This window comes from Spermophilus citellus (assembly GCF_964194105.1).
Source record: "Spermophilus citellus genome assembly, chromosome: 4".
Classification (NCBI taxonomy): domain Eukaryota; kingdom Metazoa; phylum Chordata; class Mammalia; order Rodentia; family Sciuridae; genus Spermophilus; species Spermophilus citellus.
Genome location: NC_138185.1, coordinates 156,412,616 through 156,440,297, shown reverse-complemented (window position 1 = coordinate 156,440,297; position 27,682 = coordinate 156,412,616). Strand labels below are relative to the sequence as shown.

The following is a 27,682-nucleotide window of genomic DNA, read 5'->3' as shown; positions in this document are numbered from 1 at the left end:
CAAGAAACTTTAAAATCAGAAACAAATGAAAAATGCCCACTATCATCATTGCTATTCAACATTATTCTGGTAGTTCTTACAAGTGTAACAAGGTAATAAAAAGAAGTACTACAAATACTAGAAAGTGAGAAAATTTGGGTTTCATTTTTCATAGATACTTTGATTACATAAATAAGAAATCTAAATCTAATCAAAACAGTGTAGGTAGTTTCCTAGATACAAAAGTAAATATACAAAAATCTACTACACTTCTATCACAACAGAAAAATCTTTAAAAATAGCAATTAAAATAGCTTAAAAATATGAAGTATCTAAAATTATTCTAAAAAAATAGATGCTTTACAAAAACATTAAAAATATTTTATTGTAGAGAAATGAATTACAGTAGATGGGGTAGAGAGAAGATGTGAGGGAAGGGGAGGGGGGATAGTAGGGAATAGGAAAGGTAGCAGAATACAACAATTACTAATAGGGCATTATGTAAAATTGTGGATGTATAACCGACATGATTCTGCAATCTGCATTTGGGGTAAAATTGGGAGTTCATAACCCACTTCAATCTAATGTATGAAATATGATATGTCAAGAGCTTTGTAATGTTGTGAACAATCAATAAAAAAAATTTTATTGTGAAACATTAAAGAAACTTTTAAAAATGAATTCATTTAAAGTTCATTAACAAAAAGTTCATTTTGAGGGGCTGGGGTTGTGGCTCTGGGGTAGAGGGCTCGCCTAACATGTGTAAGGCCCCGAGTTTGAGCGACAGCACCATATAAAAAAAATAAATAAAGGTATTGTGTCCAACTACAACCAAAAAATAAATTTTTTGAAAAGTGCATTTTGATATCCTAGATATCAAATCTCTCCAACTTAATGTATAGATTCAGTAAAATTTTGAAATTTGACAACTTAACCCTAAAATTTACATGAAAGGGCAAAGGCCAAAGATAAACTTATAAGCAACAAGACAGTTTCATGTTTCCTGAAAGATATCAGAACTTGGACTAGGGCTGTGGCTCAGTGGTAAAGTGCTTGCCTGGCATGCGTGAAGCATTGGGTTCGATCCTCAGCACCACATAAAAATAACATAAAGATATTGTGTCCACCTACAATTAAAAAATAAGTGTTTTTTAAAAACAACAAAAGAACAAAAGGAAAATTTCTTTTAAAAAAAAAATATATATATATCAGAAATTTTCCTAAATTTGTAACTCATTGGATCAGGAAAAGACAAGGCCAATGGAACAAAACAGAAGATACAGAAACAAATCTTTACAACACCATATTTTACAAAAAAAAACATACTAAACATATTGTTTCTATATTATTACAGAAATAATAAGGAAACAATAGTACTCTAAGATATCCTATTTCGGAAGATATGGTAGAAAGCTAGGTAACATCAGAAATATAATGAAATAAATCGGGAATTAGCCAAATCTGCCCTGCTGCCTATTTTTATATTTGTTCTTTTTAGTTACACATGACTGTAAAATCTATTTTGATATATTTATACAAGCATGAAATATATCTTATTATTCTAGTTATAATCTCAGTATTGTGGATATAAAATCTTTATTTCATGTAACTTGATTATTTCAGGTATTTTGTCACAGCATTAAAAGCTAACACACATACCTGGCAAGCCTGGATTAAACAGGTAAAGAAGAAGAGATTTGAACAGATTTTCTCCTGCTAGCCTTTAAGAAGATGAAAGCTACCAAGAGATCTACATCTGAAAGAAATTCTGTCAACAACATAAATATCTTGAAACTGTGACAGGACCATAAGACCTGCTAACACCTTGGTTGCAGTCATCTGCAAATTGAGTAGAGGATGCAGCTTACCTATGCCAAGACTGACCCATAGAAACTGTTAACAAATGAGATATTAAATGGATACTATTTTGAGTCACTAAGTTTACAGTAATGTGATATACAGAAGTAGAGAATAAATACACTATTTAATATTAGATGTAACATTAAATTAATAATAATAATGTGACATTAAAAATTTGAAATACATCAATGGAAACAAAGAACAGATAAGAATAAATCCTAGTATACTTACATTTTTATAAATGGCAAAATAATAACGAGGAAGAAAGGAAGGATTATTAAAATTGTTTTCTGGGCCAACCAATTTAACATGTTGAAGAAAAGAGAGTACAGATTCTTTCATATCTCTTTATGAGTAAATTCCAGATGTAGTAAGCAATTAAACATAAAAATTAAATTCACATAAAAATGAAAAAAATAAGTATTAATTTTATACTGAATTAGGACTTTCTAAATGAAAAAACAGGAAAAATTAAAATTAACAGGACTACATTCACACATTTGCTCAGAGATTTCAAAATACTCCACATCATACACAATATACTAGAATATTTTTTTTAATTTTAAGAAATAATATAGAAACAATACTACCCAGACTAAAAAGGGGACAAAGGACATTTAAACAATCCTTGCAAAGGGAGAGAAAAAAGAGAATGAAATTACAAGGAGGGAGGATTGTTTCAATAAAGACAAAAACCCTACAAAGAAATGACACAGCATGTGTTATACCACAAAAATGTGTGAAATACCATGAGGTTGTTAAAACTAAGTATGAGAGATGCAGAACATAGAATTATGAAGAAAGATGGGGTCAGAACATTAAGGTGATGATGAGCTATTGAAGGCATTAATCACAGAGACTTGAAGGATTTATTGGTTTGACAGTGAGGAATGGCTTAAGAAGGAGACATGGTTCCAATTATTAATTTTTAGGACTAAAAGAATAATCATAAAATTATCTTGCAAGGTTACTAAAAATGAAAATCTTCTGTTTTTGTGGACAATACTCTTTTCTATTCCCTTAATAGTTAACACTTTTCACTGCTTTATCAATAATAACAGTAATGGAATTGTAATAGTTTTCTACAAGGAAGAATAAATTAACAGCAGCTAATAGATATCAAGTAAGAATTTTGCTTTTAATAATCATCAAATTTTAGTTAACTGAGTTTAATTAAACACTATCCTAACCACCACAACTTCTTTCACCATTTCACAAATCATTATTATGATTAGATAACAATAGCTAAATAACCTTATCATTTGATGACAGAATATTAAATCATCACAGTTTAAATTTATTTTTAAAGCTATCATGCTCGGTGAGTCCATCACCACTTCAGCGCGAGCAGTAAGGCCGCAGCCCAAGCTGCCCGGCTCCCTCGGCCCCTTCTCCTTCTCCTCTCCGCCTTTCCGCTTTGCTTCTCCCCAGCTGTCTCTCCTCCCACGCTCAGTCCCTAAATCTAGATATCAATTTCTTTCCCCCACCCCGCCCGCTCTCCTGCGTGTCTGGTACCCGGCCCGCGCGGCCCCGAGGCGCTGCCTCCCCTCCCCCAGCCCGCACCCCCTCCGCGGGGGTCCCGAAGGCCACAGCTGAGCCGCCACCACGCGCCGCCGCTGCCTCCTCCTCCTCCTCCCGTGGAGCACCATAGAGCAGACTCTTCACCGCGCAAGTGAGCTGCCCAGTTAAATGAAACAGCTGATGAGTGACAATTTAAAATCTAAGTGATCCAACATGGCAGCGGACGCGGAGAGATCAAGTCTCTAACCCCTTCAGCTGCGCAAGCATAGGGAGAAGTAAACTGTCAAAATACTGTTCGCTCAGGACCACTAGGCACTGTTGAGCTGAAGGGGATCCCGGGCGAACAGTCTGCCCCTCTCAGAACACACCGAGCCCGGATTGGGCTGCATTCTAGTTCTGGTTCGCCTGCTTCTAGTGACTCAGCACTAATGATCCCGCTGAAATAACTAGTCGGCCCACCTGAACTCACAGAGGTAAAAGCCAACTGAGCACGATAGTCAGACCCAGGGTATCCCTCTGCTGACAACAGAGGTCCCTTGTATCAGCTACCAGGGGAGTTGCTACCTGAGGGCAAACAAATTCGCTGGGGGTCCTCAGCCCCAAGCCCTACAAACTTAGGGTTTGAGGGAGGCAAACAGAAAGGGTGTGCCCAGGCATCCATGGAAACAGGGCTCCCAGGAGCAGCAGACCCGGCGTGTAGCCAGCATTGTGGCGAGCTTCACAGGTGAGCGGGGCCTGGCTTAGGGAACCACAAGAGAAGGCCCTAGGCACTCAGGATTCGAGACCCGCATAGTCTGGGAAGAAGAGCTGAGGAACAGTGATTGGTTCTCACCCATCAAGAAGAGAAGCCTGGCCCAGTTCCCACCTACTGGAAGAGAAGTTAATTGAGCTCTATGACTGCATTTAATATTATTATTATTTTTTTAATGATTATCATTGGTATTTTTTTAATTTTATTTTCACTTTTTGTTGTTGATGTTGTTGTTGCTCTTCAACTTTCTTATTAATGGTTTCAGTTTTTTCTAATTCTTTTTATTCTATTATTATTACTATTATTTTTGCAACTTTAATTTCCATTTGTTTATTATCATTATAATATTTTTTTTGGTTTTAAATTTTTATTTTTTCGTTTTTTCTTTCTTTCTTTTCACTTTTTTTCTTTTGTCTTTTCATTTCTTCTCAATTTTCTTATTCCCCCTTTCTTGAATTCTACCTGCCTACACTCACTCTCTTTAGTGACTTCTTCCCTTCCCTTCTAATACCTCTCCTCCCAAGCATCAAATAAATTTGTAAGAGTAAACAGTAACTCAGCAGTCAAACAGAACAAGAAGTATCATGAGCATAAAAAAGCAAGGAAGAAAAGGAGTACAAACAATGAAGGACAGCCTAAATATTCAGAGGACCTGGAGTCATCAGAAAAATGGCCATATAAAGAACTCAAGGAACACCTTAGACAGATGGAAAAGAACCTTAAAGATCACATTGAAAATGAATTACATAAACAGATAAAAGAAGAAGTTAAGCATCTTTATCAGGAGATAGAGATTATAAAAAAAATCAAACAATAATTCTAGAAATGAAGGAAACGATAAACCAAATTAAAAACTCAATCGAGAGTATCACTAACAGAGTGGAGCAAGTAGAAGCCAGAATGTCAGATAATGAAGACAAAATATATCATCTTGAAAAGAGTCTAGCCAACTCAGAAAGGCTGGTAAAAAATCACGAGAAAAACATCCAAGAGATTTGGGATAACTTAAAAAAACCAAACTTAAGAGTCATCGGGATAGAGGAAGGCACAGAGATTCAAACCAAGGGAATGAGTAACTTGCTGAATGAAATAATTACAGAAAACTTTCCAGAAATAAAAAAGGAAACAGATATACAAATTGTAGATGCATACAGGACACCGAGCACACAAAATCACAGTAGACCAACACCAAGACACATTGTTATGAAGATATCCAATATACAGAACAAAGAGAAAATATTAAAAGCTACAAGAGAAAAGAGGCAGATTACATTTAGGGGTAAACCAATAAGGTTAACAATGGATTTTTTATCACAGACGCTGAAAGCAAGAAGATCCTGGAACAACGTATTTCAAACACTGAAAGACAATGGATGCCAACCAAGAATTCTGTATCCAGCAAAATTAAGCTTCAGGTATGACAATGAAATAAAAATCTTTCATGATAAACAAAAGTTAAAAGAATTTGTAGCCAGAAAACCAGCATTGCAAAGCGTCTTGAGCAAAACTCTACACGAGGAACAAATGAAAAACAATAACCAAAACCATCAGCGGGAAGTACCTCGGTAAAGACAGAGGACGGGGGGAAAGCTAATCATAGAGAAACAAACTAAATTAGAAAAAAAAAAAGAGATAAATAATCAAACATGGCAGGAAGTACAAACCATATATCAATAGTAACTCTAAACGTTAATGGCTTAAACTCTCCAATAAAGCAACATAGGCTGGTAACATGGATTAAAAAAACAAATCCAACAATATGCTGCCTCCAGGAGACACATCTGATTGGAAAAGACATACACAGGCTCAAGGTAAAAGGTTGGGAAAAAATATACCACGCACACGGTCCTCGTAAGCAAGCAGGGGTGGCCATCCTCATATCGAATAAAATCGACTTCAAGACTAAGTTAATCAAAAGGGATAAGGAAGGACATTATATACTGTTAAAAGGAACCATTCACCAACAAGACATAACAATTATCAATATTTATGCACCAAATAATGGCTCTGCGACATTCATAAAACAAACTCTCCTCAAGTTCAAGAATCAAATAGACCACAACACAATAATCATGGGTGACTTCAACACACCTCTCTCACCATTGGACAGATCCTCCAAACAAAAGTTGAATAAAGTAACTATTGACCTCAATATCACAATCAATCAACAAGTACATGAAAAAATGCTCTCCATCTCTAGCAGTCAGAGAAATGCAAATCAAAACCACCCTATGATACCATCTCACTCCAGTAAGATTGGCAGCCATTATGAAGTCAAACAACAAGTGCTGGCAAGGATGTGGGGAAAAGGTTACTCTTGTACATTGCTGGTGGGACTGCAAATTGGTGCGGCCAATTTGGAAAGCAGTATGGAGATTCCTTGGAAAGCTGGGAATAGAACCACCATTTGACCCAGCTATTGCCCTTCTCGGACTATTCCCTGTAGACCTTAAAAGAGCATTCTACAGGGATACTGCCACATCCATGTTCATAGCAGAACAATTCACAATAGCTAGACTGTGGAACCAACCCAGATGCCCTTCAATAGATGAATGGATAAAAAATTGTGGCATCTATACACAATGGAGTACTATGCAGCAATAAAAAATGACAAAAACATGGAATTTGCAGGGAAATGGATGGCACTAGAGCAGATTATGCTTAGTGAAGCTAGCCAATCCCTCAAAAAGAAATACCAAATGTCTTCTTTGATATAATGAGAGCAACTAAGAACAGAGCAGGGAGGAAGAGCAGGAAGAAAAGATTAACTTTAAACAGAGACATGAGGTGGGAGGGAAAGGGAGAGAAAAGGGAAATTGCATGGAAATGGAGGGAGACCCTCACTGTTATACAAAATTACATATAAGAGGTTGTGAGGGGAATGGGAAAATAAACAAGGAGAGAAATGAATTACAGTAGATGGGGTAGAGAGAGAAGATGGGAGGGGAGGGGAAGGGGGATAGTAGAGGATAGAAAAGGTAGCAGAATACAACAGTTACTAATAGGGCATTATGTAAAAATGTGGATGTGTAACCGATGTGATTCTGCCATCTGTATTTGGGGTAAAAATGGGAGTTCATAACCCACTTGAATCTAATATATGAAATATGATATGTCAAGAGCTTTGTAATGTTTTGAACAACCAATAAAAAAAAGATAACACTAAAAAAAAAAAAAGAACAAGAATACATTAAAAAAAAAATCTTCCCAGTACTAAGTCCAAAGTGGCAACAGGCTATGAATTTATGAATTCTTGTGATTGTAAGTACAATGATTATATTTAGAGTGACAATGAATCCCAAACTGAGATCAAAATGTAGAATTAATATTCAACCCCACCCCATACTAATTAACTGGAAAAATATGTACAAATATTTCTAGGCATAAATTTTATTTACTTCAGTGTCTACTGTTTGTTGTGTAGAATGTCCAATATTCAAACAATACTTAGAAGAAACAGACAACAAATCCATCATCAAGACATAACAGTCAAGAGAATCACACCCAGTGGTGGATCCAAGATGGTGGGCTGGAAGGAGGCTGCATTCTGTGTCACTCCATGACCTGAGATTCAAGTAATGGGAAAACTGTTTCTCTACAAGTTATTATAAAACCCCCAATAGCTGGTCCCAAGCAGGAATCATAGCCGCCATGCAGCACAAGTTCCCTAGCCTCAGCATCAGCGCAGGACTACCAACCACTCACCCAGGTAGGACCACCTGCCTCTCTGTACCCGAGCAGGACCACCAGCATCAATACCCACTCAGGACTCCTGACCATCCACACATGCAAGAATCCCGGCCACCACTCTCACGCAGGACACCCTGCTGCTTATCTCTGGCCACCACTCCCATGTGGACCCCCATCTACCAACCTGAGGCTCCCCAGGTCGCCTCCATCTTGGGACACTGCAACCACTACCATAGTCCCCGACATGCGGTAGCCTTCACCTGGGATACACCACACAAGGTCTGGAGACAGCCACCATCCAAAACACTGCACACTATATCTCTAAACATGCCACCCAACCAAACACGACATTGCTGAAAGCAGTCACTTGCTTCTTGAGACACCTTTGTAGCCATCTTTAGTTGAGGCAACTCCCAGCTTGGAAAACAGGCTGGGGTGTAGAAGCAATATCAAGGTACCTGTAGTCCCATCTCTCCCGCTCCCTGGCAGCTGCTAACCCAGCGCAGTGCTTACAGCTATGCAGCTGATCCATAGCTAGCAAAACCTGGTCCTGAATTGCCCAATACAAAACAGCTCTTTGTGACAGGTGCACAGCCCCCAGTGTGTAGCCCACAAGACCTCCAGAGAGAGAGGTTCCTGATTGGTAAGTAGAAAGGGAGGGGGTAAATGAGATACAGTTTAGAGACTAAATTAGAGACTAAATTAGAGACCAAGAATCATAAGGCCTACAGGTGAGATTAGAAGATAAGACCAGGCACCCACATCACACAAACGGACCCCAAAGGACATCCTTGGGGTGCAGTCTCCCACTGGGGACTGGCAAGTGCTATACCCCACATCCAAGAGCTCTACCCCCAAGACGAACCCTCCCACCCTAATAACCTTCACCATCCTGAAGGTGGAGATGCCAGCAAACAACAGAAAACACCACCTATTGTATGTGGAGGGAAGCAAGAAAGACATTGATTTCAACAAAAACAATCCTTGTATCTTCCTTAAAGATTTTTTATTTTTTTTCCTCTTCTCTCTCTTCTCCTGCCTTCACAATCCCAACATCTGAGAAATCAAGTGCTTTTCATGAAGACTAAGATGTCTGAATAGTATATTACAGATGTGTTGTATATTCTTTTCTCTCCTACTTTTACATCTTATATTTTTCTCAATATTTGTTTTTTGTAATCTATTGTCTTCCCACTTACTTGTCTCCCCCAAATCATTTTCTTTCTCTTCTCCAGCTACTAATCAACTTCTCATTTTTAATATTTATTTTTTAGTTGTAGTTTGACACAGTACCTTTATTTTGTTTATTTATTTTTATGTAGTGCTGAGGATTGAACCCAGGGCCTCACACATGCTAGGCAAGCATTCTAATGCTGAGCCACAACCCCAGTCCCTATTCAACTTCTTTAGATTCCTCTTTCACACTGCCTAAGACCTAATAATTCTATATCCTCAGTTCCTACCCCCTTAACATCTCATCCTACACCTCACCCGGGTTCTGACTTTGTACACCAAATGAAACTATAGATGCTTTTGCAAACCCACTGTTTATACTGTAGAAAATAATTGAATCTTCCATTTCTGTATATTGTAATAAAACAGGAAATGTCTTAATAGCAGCTATTTGGTTTAAGGCTGTGTGTTGTTGTATTGGGATCTGTTAATAATGTTCTCCCCTTTCAAAGAGAGGTATTGCAACCCTGTAGGGGGACACTATAAGCCCATAGGGTAAAAACTGTAATGCCTCAGATCCACAGTGCTAAAAGGGAAGATACATGGACAACATGAAAAAACGAGGGAAGAAAGTGCCACAAACAAACCAAGATACAACATTATACAACATTAAACCAAGATACAACAAGAGAAAAAATGATTTTAAGATGTACAAAATTAAATGTTCTGTGAATTAAAGGATGATTTCAGAAAGCAAATACAGGCAGCAAAAGATCATTTCAATAAAGAGCTACATAAGCAAATATAAGAAGCAAAAGATTACTTCAAAGATAGAGGTTCTGAAAAACAACAACTGGAAATACTTGAAAAGAAACAAACAATAAACCAAATTAAAAGCTCAATAGAAAGCACCATCAACAGATTAGATCACTTAGAAGACAGGACCTCAGACAGAGAAGACAAAATTAATTATAATCTTGAAAATAATGTTGACCACACAACGAAGATGGTAAGAAACCATGAGCAGAACACTCAAGAATTATGGGATAACATAAAAAGACCAAATTTAAGAATTATTGGAATAGAGGAAGGCATAGTTATAAACCAAAGGAATGAACAATATATCCAATTAAATAATAAAAAAATTTTCCAAACATGAAGAATGAACTGGAAAAATCATATAAAACAGGCTTACAGGAAGCAAATGTACAAAATCACAACATGTCTACACCAAGGCACATTGTACTACATAATAAGGAGAGAATTTTAAAAGCCACAAAAGATAGGAATCAGATTACATATAGGGGGAAATTAATTAGGACCTAGGCAGATTTTTCAACCCAGATTCTGAAAGCTAGAAGATACTAAAACAATATATACCAAGCTCCAAAAGAAAATGGATATAAAAAAAATCTTATATCCAGTGAAACTAAGCTTTAGATTAGATAATGAAATAAAAACTGCCCATGAAAAATAAGTTAAAATAATTTACAACTAGAAAGCCTGCACTCAGAACATCCTTAGCAAAATATTCCATGAGGAAATGAAAAACAACACTGAAAAAACAGCAAAGAGAGGTATTACACTAAAAGAAAAACCATTCAAAGGAGAAGGCAAGTTGAGTTAAATACCAAAAATAAACAAAAATTTCTGAGAATACAAGTCATATCTCAATAATAACACTGAATGTTAATGGACTAAATTCACCAATCAAAAGACAAAGACGGGCAGATTTGATTTTAAAAAAATAAGAAGATACTAAAACAATATATACCAAGCTCTGACCTGCTTGCCTTCAAGAAACTCATCTCACAGGAAAAGACATCCATGGACTGAAGGTAAAAGGCTGGAGAAAAAAACATACCATGCCCATGGACTGCAGAAACAAGCAGTGATTTCCAGGCTCCTATCAAATAAAGTAGACTTCAAGCCACAGTTAATCAAAAGGGATAAAGAAGAACATTTCTTACTGCTTAAGGGAACCAAACATCAACAAGACATAAGAATTATGAATATAGATGCCCCAAACAATGGAGCATCTATATTCATCAAAGAAACTCATTCCTAAGTTCAAAAGTCAAATACACCACAACACAATACATCTGGGTGACTTTAACACACCTCTTTCACCACTGGATAGATCTCCCAAACAAAAGCTAAACAAAGTAACTATAGAACTCAACAATATAATCAATAACTTAGACTTAACAGACATATACAGAATATACCATCCATCAATGAGTGAATATACTTTTTCTCAGCCTCACATGGATTCTTCTCTAAAATACTCCATATATTACACCACAAAACAATGCTTAGCAAATACAAAAAAGGAGAGATACTTCCTTGCATTCTATTAGATCATAATGAAATAAAATTATAAATCAATGACAAAATAAAACATAGAAGATACTCCAACACCTGGAGGCTAAATAATATGCTATTGAATGAACAATGGGTTGCAAAAGACATCAAAGAGGTGATTTAAAAATTCTTAGAGGTAAATGAGAACACTGAAACAATACATCGAAATCTCTGGGACACTATGAAGGCAATACTAAGAGGAAAGTTCATTGCATGGAGTTTCATTCCTTAAAAGAGGAAAAAGTCAACAAATAAATGACCTAACATTACGTATCAAAGCCCTAGGAAAAGAAGAACCAACCAACACCAAAAGCATAAAAGACAGGAAATAATTAAAATTAGAGCTGAAATCAATTAAATTTTTAAAAAAAATTAAAAATTGACAAACAAAAAGTTGCTTCTTTGAAAAAATAAATAAAATTAATAAACCCTTAGCCACACTAACAAAGAGAAGGAGAGAGAAAACTCAAATTACTAATATCCATGATAAAAAAGGAAATATAATGACAGACACTGCAGAAATACAGAAGATAATTAGAAATTATTTTGAATTTTTGTACTCCAATAAAATAGAAAATATAGAAGACAAGTAAACAGATCAATTTCAAGCAATGAAATAGAAGAAGGCATCAGAGCCTACTAACCAAGAAAAGTGCAGGACCAGATGGATACACAGCTAAGTTCTACAAGACCTACAAAAAAGAACTAATACCAACACTCCTGAAATGATTTCATGAAATAGAAAAAGAGGGAACACTTCCAAACTCATGCTATAAGGCCAATATCACCCTGACTCCAAAACCAAACAAAGACATATCAAAGAAAGAAAACTTCAGATCAATATCTCTAATGAACATAGATGCAAAAATTCTCAGTAAAATTCTGGTAAATAGAATACAAAAACATATAAAAAAGAAAGTGCACCACGATTAAGTGGGGTTCATCCCAGGGATGTAAGGTTGGTTCAACATTCGGAAATCAATAAATGTAATTCATCACATCAATAGACGCTTAAAATAAGAATCATATGATCATCTCAATAGACACAGAAAAAGCATTTGACAAAATACAGCACCCCTTCATGTTCAAAACAGGCACATGGGATAAGAGGAACATATCTCAACATTGTAAACGTTATCTATGCTAAAACCCAAGCCAACACAACTCTAAATGAAGAAAATTAAAAGCATTCCATCTAAAAACTGGAACAAGACAGGGATGCCCTCTTTCACCACTTCTATTTAACATAGTTCTTGGAACTCTAGCCAGAGCAACTAGACGAAAGAAATTAAAGGGATATAGATAGGAAAAGAAGCCAAATTATCACGATTTGCTTACAACATGATTCTATACCTAGAGGATCCAAAAAATTTCTTAGAGGTAAATGAGAAGGAGAAACAATCAGTGAGGTGAATAGAGAGCCTACAGAATGGGAGCAAATTTTTTCTACATGCACATCAGATAGAGCACTAATCTCCAGGATATATAAAGAACTCAAAAATCTTAATACCAAAAAAACAAATAACCTAATCAACAAATGGACCAAGGAAACTGAACAGACACTTCTCAGAAGATGATATATAATCAACCAAAAAACATGAAAAAGTGTTCAACATCTCTAGCAATTAGAGAAATGCAAATCAAAACTACTCTTAAGAAAGTACACATATGATGACATGAATGGTGTGACTCTAATTTGTGTACAACCAGAGATATGAAAAATTGTGGTCTATATGTATAATATGAATTGTAATGCATTCTGCTGTCATATATAACAAATAAAAATAAAAGATAATTGAAAGAAACTACTCTAAGATTCATTTCACCCTAGTCAGAATGGCAGCTATTAAGAGTACAAACAACAATAAGTGTTGGCAAGGACGTGGCGAAAAAGGGACACTCATACATTGCTGGTGAGACTGCAAACTGGTGCAACCATATGGAAAGCAGTATAGAGATTCCTTGGAAAATTGGGAATGGAACCACCATTTAACCCAGTAATCCCACTCCTCAGTTTATACCCAAAGGTCTTAAAAACAGCATACTACAGGGACACAGCCACATCAATGTTTATAGCAACACAATTCACAATAGCTAAACTGTGGAACCAACCTAGATGCCCTTCAGTAGATGAATGGATAATATGTACACACACACACACACACACACACACACACACACACAATGGAATATTACTCAGCAATAAAAGAGAATAAAATCATGGTATTTACAGGTAAATGGATGGAGCTGGAGAATATCATGCTAAGTGAAGTAAGCCAATCCTGAAGAACCAAATGCTAATGTTTTCTCTGGTATGTAGCTGCTGATCCATAATGGGGATGGGCGGGGTGGGGGGGAGCATGGGAGGAATTAAAGAATTTTAGAAAGGGCAATGGGGAAGGAGGAGAACAGAGGGGGCATGGGGGTAGGAAAGACAGTGGAATGAGATGGACATCATTACCTTAAGTATATGCATGAAGACAAGAATGGTGTGACTCTACTTTGTGTACAACTAGAGACATCAAAAATTGTGGTCTATATGTGTACTATGAATTGAAATGCATTCTGCTGTCATGTATAACAAATTAGAACAAATAAATTTTTAAGAAAAAGAGAGAATCACAACCAGAGGTATTAGATCTCTTACAGACATTTAAAAATATTGAATTGACAATGTTAAAGATTATAGTGGAAAAAAACAGAAAATTTAAGCAGAAATCATAAAAAAATAAATGAATGGAAATGTTAGATATAGAAATCACAATACCAGAAAAAATTCCTCTGGTGGGCTTATCAGCACAACAGACAAAACAAAAGAATGAGTGAACCTGAGGCTAAGATGAGAAATTATCCAAATCTTTGGAACAGAAATTTTTAAAACTATATAAAAGCACAAAACAGAGGATACAATAGCTGTTTCAGAAAAAAAAAAGTACCAAAAGTTCTAACATTACATGATTTAAGAGACTAAATGATCTTTAAAAACATTTGTTAGTAAAAACCCAGTATTATCACAAGTTTGGTTTGAAACTCTGCATTTTGTTTTCTACAAAATCTAAGAGACTGTTGCATTTAAAAATATTAGTTTGTCACTAAACAGAAAAAAAATTATTAGTTTATGTTCTTGGGCACAAGATACATTAAGATGCAATCTGGTGACACCAACAACTGAAAAGGATGATGACAGAATTTCACATTTTGTGTACTATTGAAGCAAAATTGGTAAATTCAATTTAGACCTAAGAATTAGGATAATAAATGTAATCACTATGGAAATCAGAAAGAAAATAGATAATATATATAATTGGGAATGAGCAAAAAATTTAAATATTTTACTACCAAAAAAAACCAAATAAATAAAATAAATAACTGAACACAAAAGAAAACAGTAATGCAGGAAATACAAGTATGAGAGGGGGTTATATATCTTATTGAAACAAACATAAAAATGACAGAAAGCCTTCATTTTTAGTAATTCCTTTAAATATAAATGAAGAATTTCTCCAATCAGTGATAGAGATTGGTGCAACAGCTTTTAAAAAAAAAATGTTCTAACAATATTCTGTCAAGAGACTAACTTTTTAAATCAAAAGACACAAATATGTTAAAAGTGAAGGATGGAGGGGCTGTGGCTCTGGCTCAGTGGTAGCGTACCTGCCTAGCATGTGTGAGGCACTGGGTTTGATTCTCAGCACCATGTATAAATAAATAAAAGTCTAACAACAACTAAAAAAAAAAATTTTTTTTAAAGTGAAGGATGGAAAAAGCCAGTGGACCCAAATAGTAACCAAAATAAAGGAGAGTGAGCTATATTACTATCAAATAAAATTGATTTTTAATCAAAAGAAGTTATAAGACAAAGACCAGATATTTATATATCTTCAATACTTCAAGAAGATTTATAAATATAAACCTGTATGCACTTAATAACAGATCATGAAAATATATGAGGCAAACATTGTCAGATTTGGTGGGAGAAATAGATCATTCTATAAAAATAGTTAAAGACTTCAACATACTCCCCTTTTGATTTAGATATAGAAACTAAACAAAGGATTATCAACATTAACAATCATTAGTCAAATTAAAAAAATGACAAAATTAAAATTACTAAAATCAGAAATGAGACATTACTACCAATTCAAGAGCAATGGATATTCCAGATGACATGAAAAATCCCTTTAAACACAAAATCTGTGTTAAATCACTAAGAAATAGAAAATCTGAATAGACCTACAAATAAAAAGTAGGCTTAAAGAGTAATCAAGAACCTTCTTATGAAATGTTCTAGACCTGATAAATTCAAAGGTGAATTCTACCAAACATAAAAAGAAGAACTAACACTAATTCTTCTCAAATTTTTCAAAACACTAAAGAGGGGGCAATACTCCCTGATTCATAACCTAATACAAAAGCCAGCTAAAGACACTGGGGGATGATGTTGGCTAAAAGTCAGTATCTTTGATTAATGCAAATGAAAAAATCCTCAACAAAACGCTAAGAAAACAAGCTTAACACCATACCAAAATGTTTATACACTGTGAATAAGCAGGATTTATCTCCAGGATACAAGGCTGATTTAACGTATGCAAATAAATATGATACACTTTATCAACAAAATGAAAAATTAAAGGTACATAATCATCTCAATAAATGACAAAGAAGTATTTGACCAAGTTCAATGTCAATTCATGATAAAAACTCTCCACAAAGTGAGTTCAAAATGAAATTACATCAACAAAATAAAGAACATTTATGAAAAGTCCACAGTTTGCATCATAATCAATAAGGAGAAACTTTTTCCCTAAGACCCAGTACAAGACAAGAATGCCTATTCTACACAGTACTGAAAAGACTAGTAAGAACAAATTATACATGAAAAGAAATAAAAGGCATCTGAATAAGAAAGGAAGAAGTAAAATTATTGCTATTTATAGGTAACATGGGCCATTATGTAGAAATCCTAAAAAACTAAACAAATAACAACAACAAAAAAAAATAGTACTAGTGCTATGGTCTCAGTATAGTTTGAGTATATCCCCTAAAGTTAGTGTGTTGACATTTAATCTCCACTGTAAATTTTTTTTTTTTAAAGAGAGAGGAGAGAGAGGAGAGAGAGAGAGAGAGAATTTTTAATATTTTATTTTTTTTTAGTTCTCGGCGGACACAACATCTTTGTTGGTATGTGGTGCTGAGGATCGAACCCGGGCCGCACGCATGCCAGGCGAGCGCGCTACCGCTTGAGCCACATCCCCAGCCCCACTGTAAATTTTTAAGAGGGTGGAAACTTAATCCAACTGTGGGGTCTGGAGGCAGGGTCACCGGGAGGTGATTAAAATTAGTTAAAGTCGTCAGGATGGAGTCCTGATAATTAAAGACTGGTGGCTTTATAAAAAGGAGGGAAAAGACCAAAAAAGACATATTCTCACACTCACTGTCTCTTACCATGTGATACCCTGTGCCATTTCTCTGCCAGCCAGAAGACCATCATCAGATGCAGCCCCTCAGCCCAGAACCTCCAGATACATGGCTAAATAAATCTTTTTTCTTTATAAAGTTACTCAACCAGTAATATTCGACTATTAGAAACAAAATGAAGACAGAAAATTAGTACCAAGAAATTAGGCTGTTATTACGAATACCTAAAAATATGGAAATAGCTTTGGAATTGCTAACAGACATAGGTTGCAAGAAATTAAAGGAGCAGGCTTAGAAAAGGCCTATAATGCTATAAATGGGCATCACTGGTGATTCTCATGAGGTCTCAGAAGACAAGATAACTACTCTTAGATGGAAATAAGGGTTCTAGTGGAAATTGTGTAGAGGACCTAAGACTTAGTGGAAGGCTGAAATTAAGAAGATGAACTAGTTTATTTGGAAGACAAAACTTCAAAACAGGAAGACATTCAGGCTGTGGTATAAGTATTATTGGCTACTTTTAGTTAGGCTAACAGTGAAATTGGGGAATAATAGGAAACAGAATGGGAAGATTTGGAAATTCAGAGGTTGGCCAGAAAAGGAAAGAAGAAAAAGAATGCTTTTGTCTAACTCAGAATATAAATCCTTTTCTCTTGACTTGGAATGCAGGGATCTTCCTATCTTGCTGCTGTCCAAGGCATACTTCTGTCCATATGTTCTGAAAAAAATGTACTTTGTATAATATTGGATCTGTCTGCCTCTTTCTTCAGTCTATTGGCACTTTCTGCCTCTCTTTAGTATGTTGATTCTCATACAATGGGACAAGGTTTCTATAAAATACCATGAAGTGGTCTATGGCTGCTGGCATTCACATGTGTTCACAGCTTTTGCCAGCAGCAAACCTTTGTGTTGCATACATGGTGCTAATTCTACAGGCATATCAAATGCAAGAGTATGGGGTCATGGAAGCTGCCACCAAGATTCCAGGAAAGCCTGGAAAAGTCAGACAGAAGAATGTCACAGGGTTGGAACCCATGCAGAGAATGCCTGATGAAGTGATTACCAGTTGAGTTGTAGAGTGGAGTCTCAGTGGAGACTCCAATAGGGTAAAGCTACCAGGAGCAAGAATCACACATCTGGAAAAGCCACGGACATGCCAAATATCAAGGTAGCCATGTGAACCTGCAAAGCCTTATGAATGGGGCTACCCAAGGCCTTTGGGGCCATTTGCCTGCTGCAGCATTAACAACATTCCAGATTTCCTAGAGCTTTAAAATTTAATGTCTGCCACACTGGGTTTCACTCCTCCTTTGGTCTGATTATTCCTCTATATTTGCCTATTTCTTCCTTTTGGATTAGGAGGGTTTACCATGCACCTATTCCACCACTGTAGGCAAGTAACTTGTGTTTTTTGTTTGTTTTTGTTTTGTTTTGTTTTTACAGAGGCTCACAGCTAAAAGAGTTTGCCTTGAGTCCCAGAGGAGACTTTGGACTTTGACTTTTGAGCAATATTGGAACAAGTTAAAACATTGACCCATGAAAAGAATGCACTTTGCCTTGTAAGGTGGACATGAGGTCAGGGGACCAAGAATGAAATACTATGGTTTGAATGTGGTTTGTAATCAAGAATTCATATATTGAAGGCTTGGTACCTATTATGGCAGTGTTGAGTCAACTCTGCCATAGTCAAACCTAGTGGGAGGTCACTGGGGTTGCTGCTCTCAAGAGAGCAAATTGTTGGGAGTGAGCCTAACCTGTGAATCACTCTTTGGCTTTCTATTAAGCAATGTGATCTCTCCCTCTTTGCTTCCACCAAAATTCAATATGCCTTACAGAGGAATGAATGAAATTTGGCCGTTACCTTACACCATATGCAAAAAAAAAAAAACCACCAAAAAAATGAACCAATGGAGCTGCCTGTTCTTGGACTTCAGCCTCCAAAACAGTGAGCTACATAAACCTCTTTTCTTTAAAAGCATGCCACCAGTGTTTTATTATAGTATTGCAAAATGGAGAACACAACCAGCAAATAAATTCAGTACTTATATAAGCAATATAGAGGATCAACATGTACAAATCAGTTGTCTTTTTTTATACCCAGAGCATTTAATCCAAAAATGAGATTGAGTTCCACTTACTATAGCAGCAAAAATAATAAAATACATAGTAATAACCAAGGAGGTAAAAAGTCTGCACACTGAAAACCATAAGACACTGAAGAAGACAAAAATAAATTTAAAAATATCCCATGTTTATGGAATGGGAGAATTAATATTGTTAAAATATCTTTACCACCAAAAATGATACACAGATTCAACACAATCCCTTTCAAAATTCCTATAACATTTTTCACAGAAATGAAAAATTTGAAAATTTGTATGGAATCACAAAAGACAATAGACAAAGCAGTCTTGAGGGGAAATAAAAGAAACAAAGTTAGAGGCATTGAACTTTCTGATTTCAGATACAGTAATCAAAACAGTACAGTACTAGTACAGAGACAAAACAAATAGAAAGCCCAGAAATAATCCCAAGCATATATGGTCAACAAAATTTTTACAAGAGGAGGAAGAATACATAAAGGGAAAAGGTGAGTTTCTTCAATAAATGGTTTTGAAAAAAAAATGATTTATCTTCTTGCAAAAGAATGAAATTTGACCTTTACCTTACACCATATGCAAAAAAAAAAAAAATGGATAAAACTCAACATCACTAATCATCAGAAAAGTGAAAATAAAAATCAGAGTGAGATATCGCCTCATACCAGGTAGGATGACTATTATGAAATGGGAAATAAATAACAATAGTTGGAAAAGATATAAAGAACAGGGAATCCTAAGGCATTGTTAGTGAAAATGTTAGTTGGTAGAGTCATTATAGAAAACAGCATGAAGTTCCTCAAAAAATTAAAAAGAGAATCAACAAATGACCTAGCAATAGCTTTTTCAGGGTATGTACTCAAAGGAAATAAAATCAGTACCTCAAAGACAGATTTGTGTTCTCATGTTCATTGCAGCATTATTCACAATAGCCCAAATATGGAAGAAACTTCACAGAGTCCATCACAAATGAATGGATAAATCATGGTGTGTGTGTGTGTGTGTGTGTGTGTGTGTGTATGTGTATATATGTATACATATATATAAACATATATAAAATATTGTAAATATAAATATATATTATAATTATTGTGTTAACTTTTTGTCACTATAACAAAAAACAACTTTGAAAAGATTTATTTTATTTTGGCTCATTTATTTTGGTCCATGTCTCCTTGAATCCATGCTTTGGGCCTGAGATGAGACAGAACATTATGACCTAAGAACATGGAGAAAGAAAGCTGTCCAGCACTTTGACAGCCATGAAAAGGAAAAGAGAAAAGAGAGAGAAAGGACTAAGGATGTATCCCTTGGGGGCATGCCCTTAGTGACCTATTTCCTCCATTACGCTCCACCTCCTATACCTGCCAATACCTCCATATAGTACATCCAGTTATAAACCCATCAATGGATTGATTGATCCATTGATGAAATCAGAGATCTCATGATTGAAATACTTCCCCAAAACCCCACTTCAGAAGTTCTGCTGCTTTGAAGATCAAGCCTTCAACATATGAACCTTTGGGGAACATTCCAGATTCAAATCATAACTAGGGATAAATGGATAAGTAAAAGAGGTATATACATACAACCTGGTATTGTTCAGCTCTAAAAAGCTGTCATATACACTCAACATAGCTAACTCCTGAGGACATTTTTACTAAATTAAATAAGCCATTCACCAATAACAAATACTGTATGATTCCACTTATATGAGATACTTAAAAGTAGTCAAAAAAAAATAAAAGAAGACCAAAGGGAAATTCAGTTACAAACATCAACAGAAAATGAAGTTGAGATTAAAATGAAATCGCCTCTTTTGCCAAGAAGTTCCATTCCTATAATATGTTACCTTAGGAAAATGTTCTTAAATACAGAAGAAACTTTATGCAAAAAACTATTTATAGAAAGAGAACATTTGATGATAGAAAACTGGAGAGAACCTGACATCTACAAAAGGCAAAAGGATCTGTAAGCTACAGTTATATCCAATGGGACATATGGTATAACAAAAGATTATGAATTAACATAATAACCTAAGGATTTGCTTGTGCTTTAATATGAAGAGTGGAAAAGTGGAAAATGAAAGTAAGCTGCCATCAAAATTAACTATAAAAATTAGTTTTAATACATGGAAGAAAATACAACAAAATGTTTAAAAAGCTATATTTGTATGATGGGACCATAGATTATTTTTCTTTCTTCTATTGGCCCATCTGAATTTTTCAGGTATGTTTTATATTTACATAAGAAAAATGTGCTGATGCAGCTTATTTTTTTTAACTTTATTTTTGCCAGAAAGATTTCTAATCCTCTTACAGGAAAATAAAAATCATATCAAATCAAAAAAAATCACAAAAACAAAAAATGAAATGGTTGTTGTGGGAACCAAGAGGAAAAAGGAATGGGGATTTATGAATATGAATGAGAATCTACTTCATACTACTGAACTGTACACTTAAAATTTAAGATAGTATGATTTATGTTATATGCATTACACCACTATAAAAATGGAGCTTAAAAAGAAGTTTAACATGTGAAATCTGAGTTTCACAATGAATTCACAAAGAGGTAGTATTCAAAAAGGGTATTTGAAGAGATAATGGTTGAAGTATTTACAAAACTAGAACAACAAAACAAAGATTGAAGAAGCTCAAAGAAACTTTTAACATACCTGTATTTTGCCAAATACCTACAGAAACATAGTAAATCTTGCTTCTTCTCCTTACATTTTTTTGGGGAGGATGTTAAACCCAATATTTCAATCTTTATTATTTGGAGTATTCAGCCCTGTGTTGTTCAATATGATAGCCAACGCCAACATCTATCTACTTAAATTTAAATTTAAGTAAATGCAAATTTTAAAATTCAGTTCTTTGATTACACTAAACATATTGCAAGTGCTCAGTAAAAATATCTGAGGACTGTCTATCAAATGGACAGTACAGTTATAGAGCATTTACATCACTGCAGAAATTTCTATTGACTATGCTAATTTACAGCATTTATATTTAACTTGTTATATGGATTACGATTTTTATCTATTATGCTATTTGTTTTCTAATTGTCAGATTTTTTTCATTCTTTTTTGTTTCTTTTCCTGCCTTCCTTTTCATTAAGTACTTTTATGATTCCATTTTCTCTGATATTGGCTTGCTATTATGTCTCCTGGTTTTATTAAACATCTTTAACTCACCAGTCTCTCCAGATAACACTATACTATTTCAACTACAAGTAATAACATTTACAACAACAAACTTTCTTTTCTTTCCCTGCCCCTTCCATCTTTTGTACTATCGTGGTCACATATTTTACTTCTCTATATATAGTAAAATACACAATGCACTGTTATTATGTATGACCATTTCCATGATCTCTCAGGTGTTTATTTTTATGAGAAAACTGAAAACACAAAATCCTGTGAAAGACAAATTGCTATTTTAAATATTTTATCTTCACTGATATTAAAAGTAAACATTTTAAAAGAAATTTAGAGATACTTAATTCAAATTCTTGGTAATTTAGCAAGAGATTTTTAAAAATCAATGTGTACACCACATCTAACATTTTTACATCATAAAATACAATATTCTCTATATTTGATAAATTTACTACCTCAAGGTGGGTTTTAGGTTTTGTTTCAAATCTCACAGACTTGACACCTACAGGCTAAGGGACTTCAAAAGAACACAGAGTTAAAGACGTCTAGGCTTAAGCTCTATCCAACATTAGGTAAGTAAACAATACATCATTTTAATTGTAAGTTTATCTTGGAATCTTTAGGATAACATGTAGAATGATATGCTTCAAGTTCAAGATTTTAATTTTGAAAATGTATGTAGGTTTTATTATTTATTTCATCTTTCCTGTTTCTGCTGTTAGGGTCTTTTGTTTTGTCCACCAATTACTTGGCCTCACTGTACCCATTATTTCCTTTCGTATAATATTCTTTAGACTATTTTCTTCTATTAAGAAACAAGAGATTATGGATCAACCTTCCATTCAACAGTTTACATTGAAAAGCCAGACCAACAAATTACTTACTCCATCCAGAAATATTTGTGTCTGTATCTTTCAAGAATAGAAATATACATTTATTTCCATGAGACAGACTGTGACCATTTCCATCATTCACAGTAGTCATGATTCCAGATTTATTTCCAAAATGGATGCACATAATATGGCAGGTGAGCCACTGGGCCAGATCTACATTATACCTTTTGACAAAATATATTTTGTGGGCTGGGGATGTGGCTCAAGCGGTAGCGCGCTCGCCTGGCATGCGTGCGGCCCAGGTTTGATCCTCAGCACCACATACAAACAAAGATGTTGTGTCCGCTGAAAACTGACAAATAAATATTTAAAAAATTAAAAAAAAAAAAAAAAAATATATATATATATATATATATATATATATATATTGTGGCTCATGTCTTATAAATGTAGTTTCACAGTAGACAGCAAACAGTGAATAAATCTATCCTTATTTCATGGCAAGGAGCCCAACTCATATTTTTACTGACTTACTACAGACTAAGTTAAGACCCAGTTTAAAAAAAAAAAAACATGGTGAGCTGAAAATGACTACCCACTTCAACATGCCTGCCAAGGACAGCCCTAAGAATACTACATTCCAATTCTCAAGAAACCTAACACTACCGCTAGAATATTAATGTACTAAATAAAATTTAGTATTAAGCACTGCTTATTTTAAAAAAAAGAGTTAAGTTCTATAAACTCAAAATCTAAGAATGTTTAAGAGTGAATTAAAAATATCAGCAAGAAAGCCCTACACTTCAGTTCCTCAATGCAAAGTTCTTTTAGACACTTACCCAAGTCTTCCCAGCATCTCAAGCTCAGGAACTTTTGGTCCACATGTCTCTATTTGCAGTGGTTGGTATTCATAGAGCGCTTCTTCAAGCTTATGAATAGGTGCCAATGAAATATGTTGACCCTATTTCAAAAAGGAAGGAAATTGGTTGTCTTTTAATATTACTTTCATATTGTTAGTTAATTGTAGTCATTTCAAATATGGACTAAATTGCTCATATTTAAAAATAATATCCATTAGGAGGTTTTTCAAGATAGTGAAATACAGAAAGTTGCTGTCCTGGCTGCTCCATAGCATAAAACCAAGAAAGCAGATAGGCAGCTTCTCAGCAGGGTGTTGAATAAAAAAAGCAGAGGATGAGGGAGACTTTACTGGAATTTAATATTGGACACTCAAAACAGATCAAGGACTCAGGAGGTTGGATATAATAAAATAAGGAAAAACTCTCCAGCACTGCAGGTGTTGCCATGGCCAGAAGCACCACTGGAAGCAGTCCCTCCATAAGCAATTTGGAAAAATAAGGGAATCATAGAAACCTGCATTTTTAGGAAGACTGAGTTATCTCTGCATATGGAGAGTTTAGAGATCAAAGACACTGCCGGACTAAACTGAAAGATGGCTGCACAATATCCTTGGATGAGAATGAAGCTGCCATCTCTCCAGGCTGCATACATAGGACAGAGGAAGGAAACATTTTGCAGCCATGGTGCAGGGGGACAGCAGCAGAGGGAGCTGATTCCTGGCAAACCCAGGTTTGAACCAAAACACAGGACTGGTAAACTCACATTGCATGACACAGAGTGTGCCTAAGTGAGCAAGAGAAAATCAAATGTGAGAGGGGTTTATACAGAGAAACAACTGGTCATGGAAACATATCCAGATCTTCCCCTCCCCCTCCAATCCAGGTGCTTATGGGATGCATTAGGAGAGGTGGGCTTGGCTAGGAATTCAGAAAGTCTGAGGCAGGAGAGATTGAGTTTGGAGACTGAACCTGAGACCAGAAAGCATGGGGTCCACAGATGACAGAGTAGAACTGGTTGCTCCACCACCTGAGTGGAACCCAGGGGCGATCCCAAGGGTAGAGTTTTCCAGCGTGAACGAGCAAGTGCTGGGCCATGGAGGAGTGCTGATTTAAAATCTCCAGACCAACTGGCATTTAGCAAACAGCCTGGAGCCTACCAAAGCCAAATTCCTGCCTCCAGAGTTACACCTATAGGATTACCTCTCTCACTCCAGTAACCACACCCTGAAGGTGGAGCAAGCATCATACTCCAGAAAACCTACATAGCTCTGCTGAGAAGGGAAGCTGAGAATCTTCTGAACTCCAAAGGAAACAATTCTTTAACTTTTCATTGAGATTTTTTGTTGTTGTTGTTCTTTTTTACTTTTCTGTTTAATTCTGACTTTAATGGTGGAATAGTTCATGGACATTTATACAATTTCACAGTTGTTGTTTTGTTTTTTTCTCCTCATTTCTAGCATTTTTGAAACCAGTCATTTTTCAGGGACCAGTTTTTTGAGGATTAGGATGTTTGATTCATATATTTAAGTTTTGTTTGGTATTGTTTAATTTTTTAATTTTTAACTTTTCAAACACCAATTCTGTCCTCTCCCTGCCTACCATTTGAATTGTGAACTCTTTTGCAAACTTACTGTTTTTATTGTAGGCAATAAGTGATCATTTCTATTTATTGTGACAATGCTATAGACATCATAACAAGAACTTTTTCATTTAATGCTACATATTATTTGCATTAATTATTATTATTATTTGTCTTCCCAAAAACAATGAAGTACTGGAAACCTTCAGGGACACTACAAGTCTACAGGGTAGAAATTCTACAGCCTTGGATCCATACTGTTAGATGGGTAGCCACACAAACAGCATAAAAAAATCAAGGGAACAAATTGACCCAAACAAACCAAGATACTTCAATAACAGAATTCATCGATGTGACAGTGGAAGAAACATTCAAAGGAGTTTAGAATATACAAGTTAAACTAATCTATGAGAAAAAGAACACTGTAAGGAGTGAAATCAGAGAGAAAATATAGGAGATGAAAGATCACTTCAATAAAATAAAGCTGACCATGAAAATAAAGATAACCATGGAGGAAAGCTATGAAGAGACTATCAACAGAACTTCCAAAAAATATGGGATAACCTGAAAAGACCAAACTTAAAAGATTTATCAGAATACATGAAGGCATAGAGATACAAACCAAAGGAATACACAATCTTTTCAATGAAATAATACCTGAAAATTTCCCAAAACTAAACAATGAAATGCAAAATCAAATACAGGAGGCTTGCGGGACCTCAAATATACAAAATTACAACAGACACACACTAAGGCATATTATTATGAATATGCCTAACATACACAATAAGGATAGAATTTTAAAGGCTGTCAGAGAAAAACAACATGTCACATTTAGAGGAAAACCAATCTGGATCTCAGCTGATTGCTCAACACAGATCCTCAAAGCTAGGATGTCTTGGAATTATATACCAAGCTCTGAAAGAAAATGAATGGCAGCCAAGAATACTATACCCATGAAAATTAAGTTTCAGAAATTATGATGGAATAAAAGCCTTCCATGATTAAAAAAAATTAAAAGAATTTACAACTAGAAAGCCTTACAAACATTCTCAATAAAATATTTCATGAAGAAGAAATGAAAATAAAAGTGAAGCAGCAAAGGGAGGAACTACACTAGAAAAATAGTCAACCAAGGAGAAACTAATTCAAATTAAAAGCTAGAAATAAATCAAAATGACAGGGAATAAAAATCATTTCTCAATAATAGCACTGAATGTAAATGGCCTAAACTCATCAAATCAAAAGACAAAGACTGGCAGATTGGATTAAAAAACAAGGCCCAACAATATGCTGTCTCCAAGAGAGTTACCTCATAGGCAAACACATCCACAGACTAGAAGCAAAAGGATGGGGAAAAGCATCATTCACACAGATCTCATAAACAAGCAGGTGTTTCTATCCTCATATCAGATAAAGTGAACTTCAAGCCAAAGTGAATCAGAAGAGACCGAGAAGGTCATTTCATACTGCTTAAGGGAATTATACATCAACAAGACATAATAATCGTAAATATTTATGCCCCGAATAGTGGAGCATCTATGTACATCAAACAATCCCTTCTCAATTTCAGGAATCTAATAGACCACAACACAATAATACTGGGAGACTTTAACATGCCTCTCACCACTAGAAGATCCTCCAAACAAAAACTAAATAAAGAAGCTACAGAACTAAAAACTACAATTAATAATTTAGACTTAAAAGATATATAGACTATTTCATCCATCAATAACTAAATAATCTTTCTTCTCAGCAGCACACACATTCTTCTCTAAAATAGACCATATCTTAGGCCACAAAGTAACTATTAGCAAATACAAAAAAATAGACATAATACCTTGTATTCTATTAGATCATAATAGAATGAAATTAGAAATCAGTTATAAAATTAAAAATAGAAGCTACTCTAACACCTGGAGACTAAATAGTACTCTATTGAATGACCAGTGGATAGCAGAAAAAAGTAAGGGATGAAATTAAAAGATAATTAGTGCAAATTGAAGATCTGCACAACGGGAGCCTCTTCAGGTAGACTCCTATGCCCTAAAGACGTGTTCCCATCATTTATTTTTTTTTTAAAACACATCCGTGTTTTCTCATTCAACAAGATCTTTCAGGTCCATATTATCTTTTTCCAATCCCATCTCTGGAATCAGCCCTTTCTCCAATCCATTATCTTTGTATTATAGAATGGTATTCAGAAATAAAATCTAGGCACCAAAAAAAAAAAAAAATAGCCATTAGAGCTATTCCATAGGTATAATGCATTACTTTTCTGCAACCCACATTAAATAATTTATAGTCACTAACATAGCTTTTAAAGGACGAAAACCAAATCCATCAAGTTCAAATTTAGCTTTAAGCAGTGCAACTGTTCAATGTAGAACTCAGC

The 27,682-nt window shown here is 35.1% G+C and overlaps 1 protein-coding gene across 2 annotated transcripts in view; it reads right to left on the bottom strand.

Moving 5' to 3' along the window:
• The window catches only part of MNAT1 (MNAT1 component of CDK activating kinase), a 258,540-nt gene that overhangs the window by 69,690 nt on the left and 161,168 nt on the right, over positions 1 to 27,682 (bottom strand). For both annotated transcript variants that reach the window (XM_081288978.1, XM_081288977.1), the window contains one exon: positions 23,688 to 23,809. In XM_081288978.1, the coding sequence (XP_081145104.1) occupies positions 23,688 to 23,809 (122 nt within the window). The remainder of the gene's footprint in view (positions 1 to 23,687; positions 23,810 to 27,682) is intronic.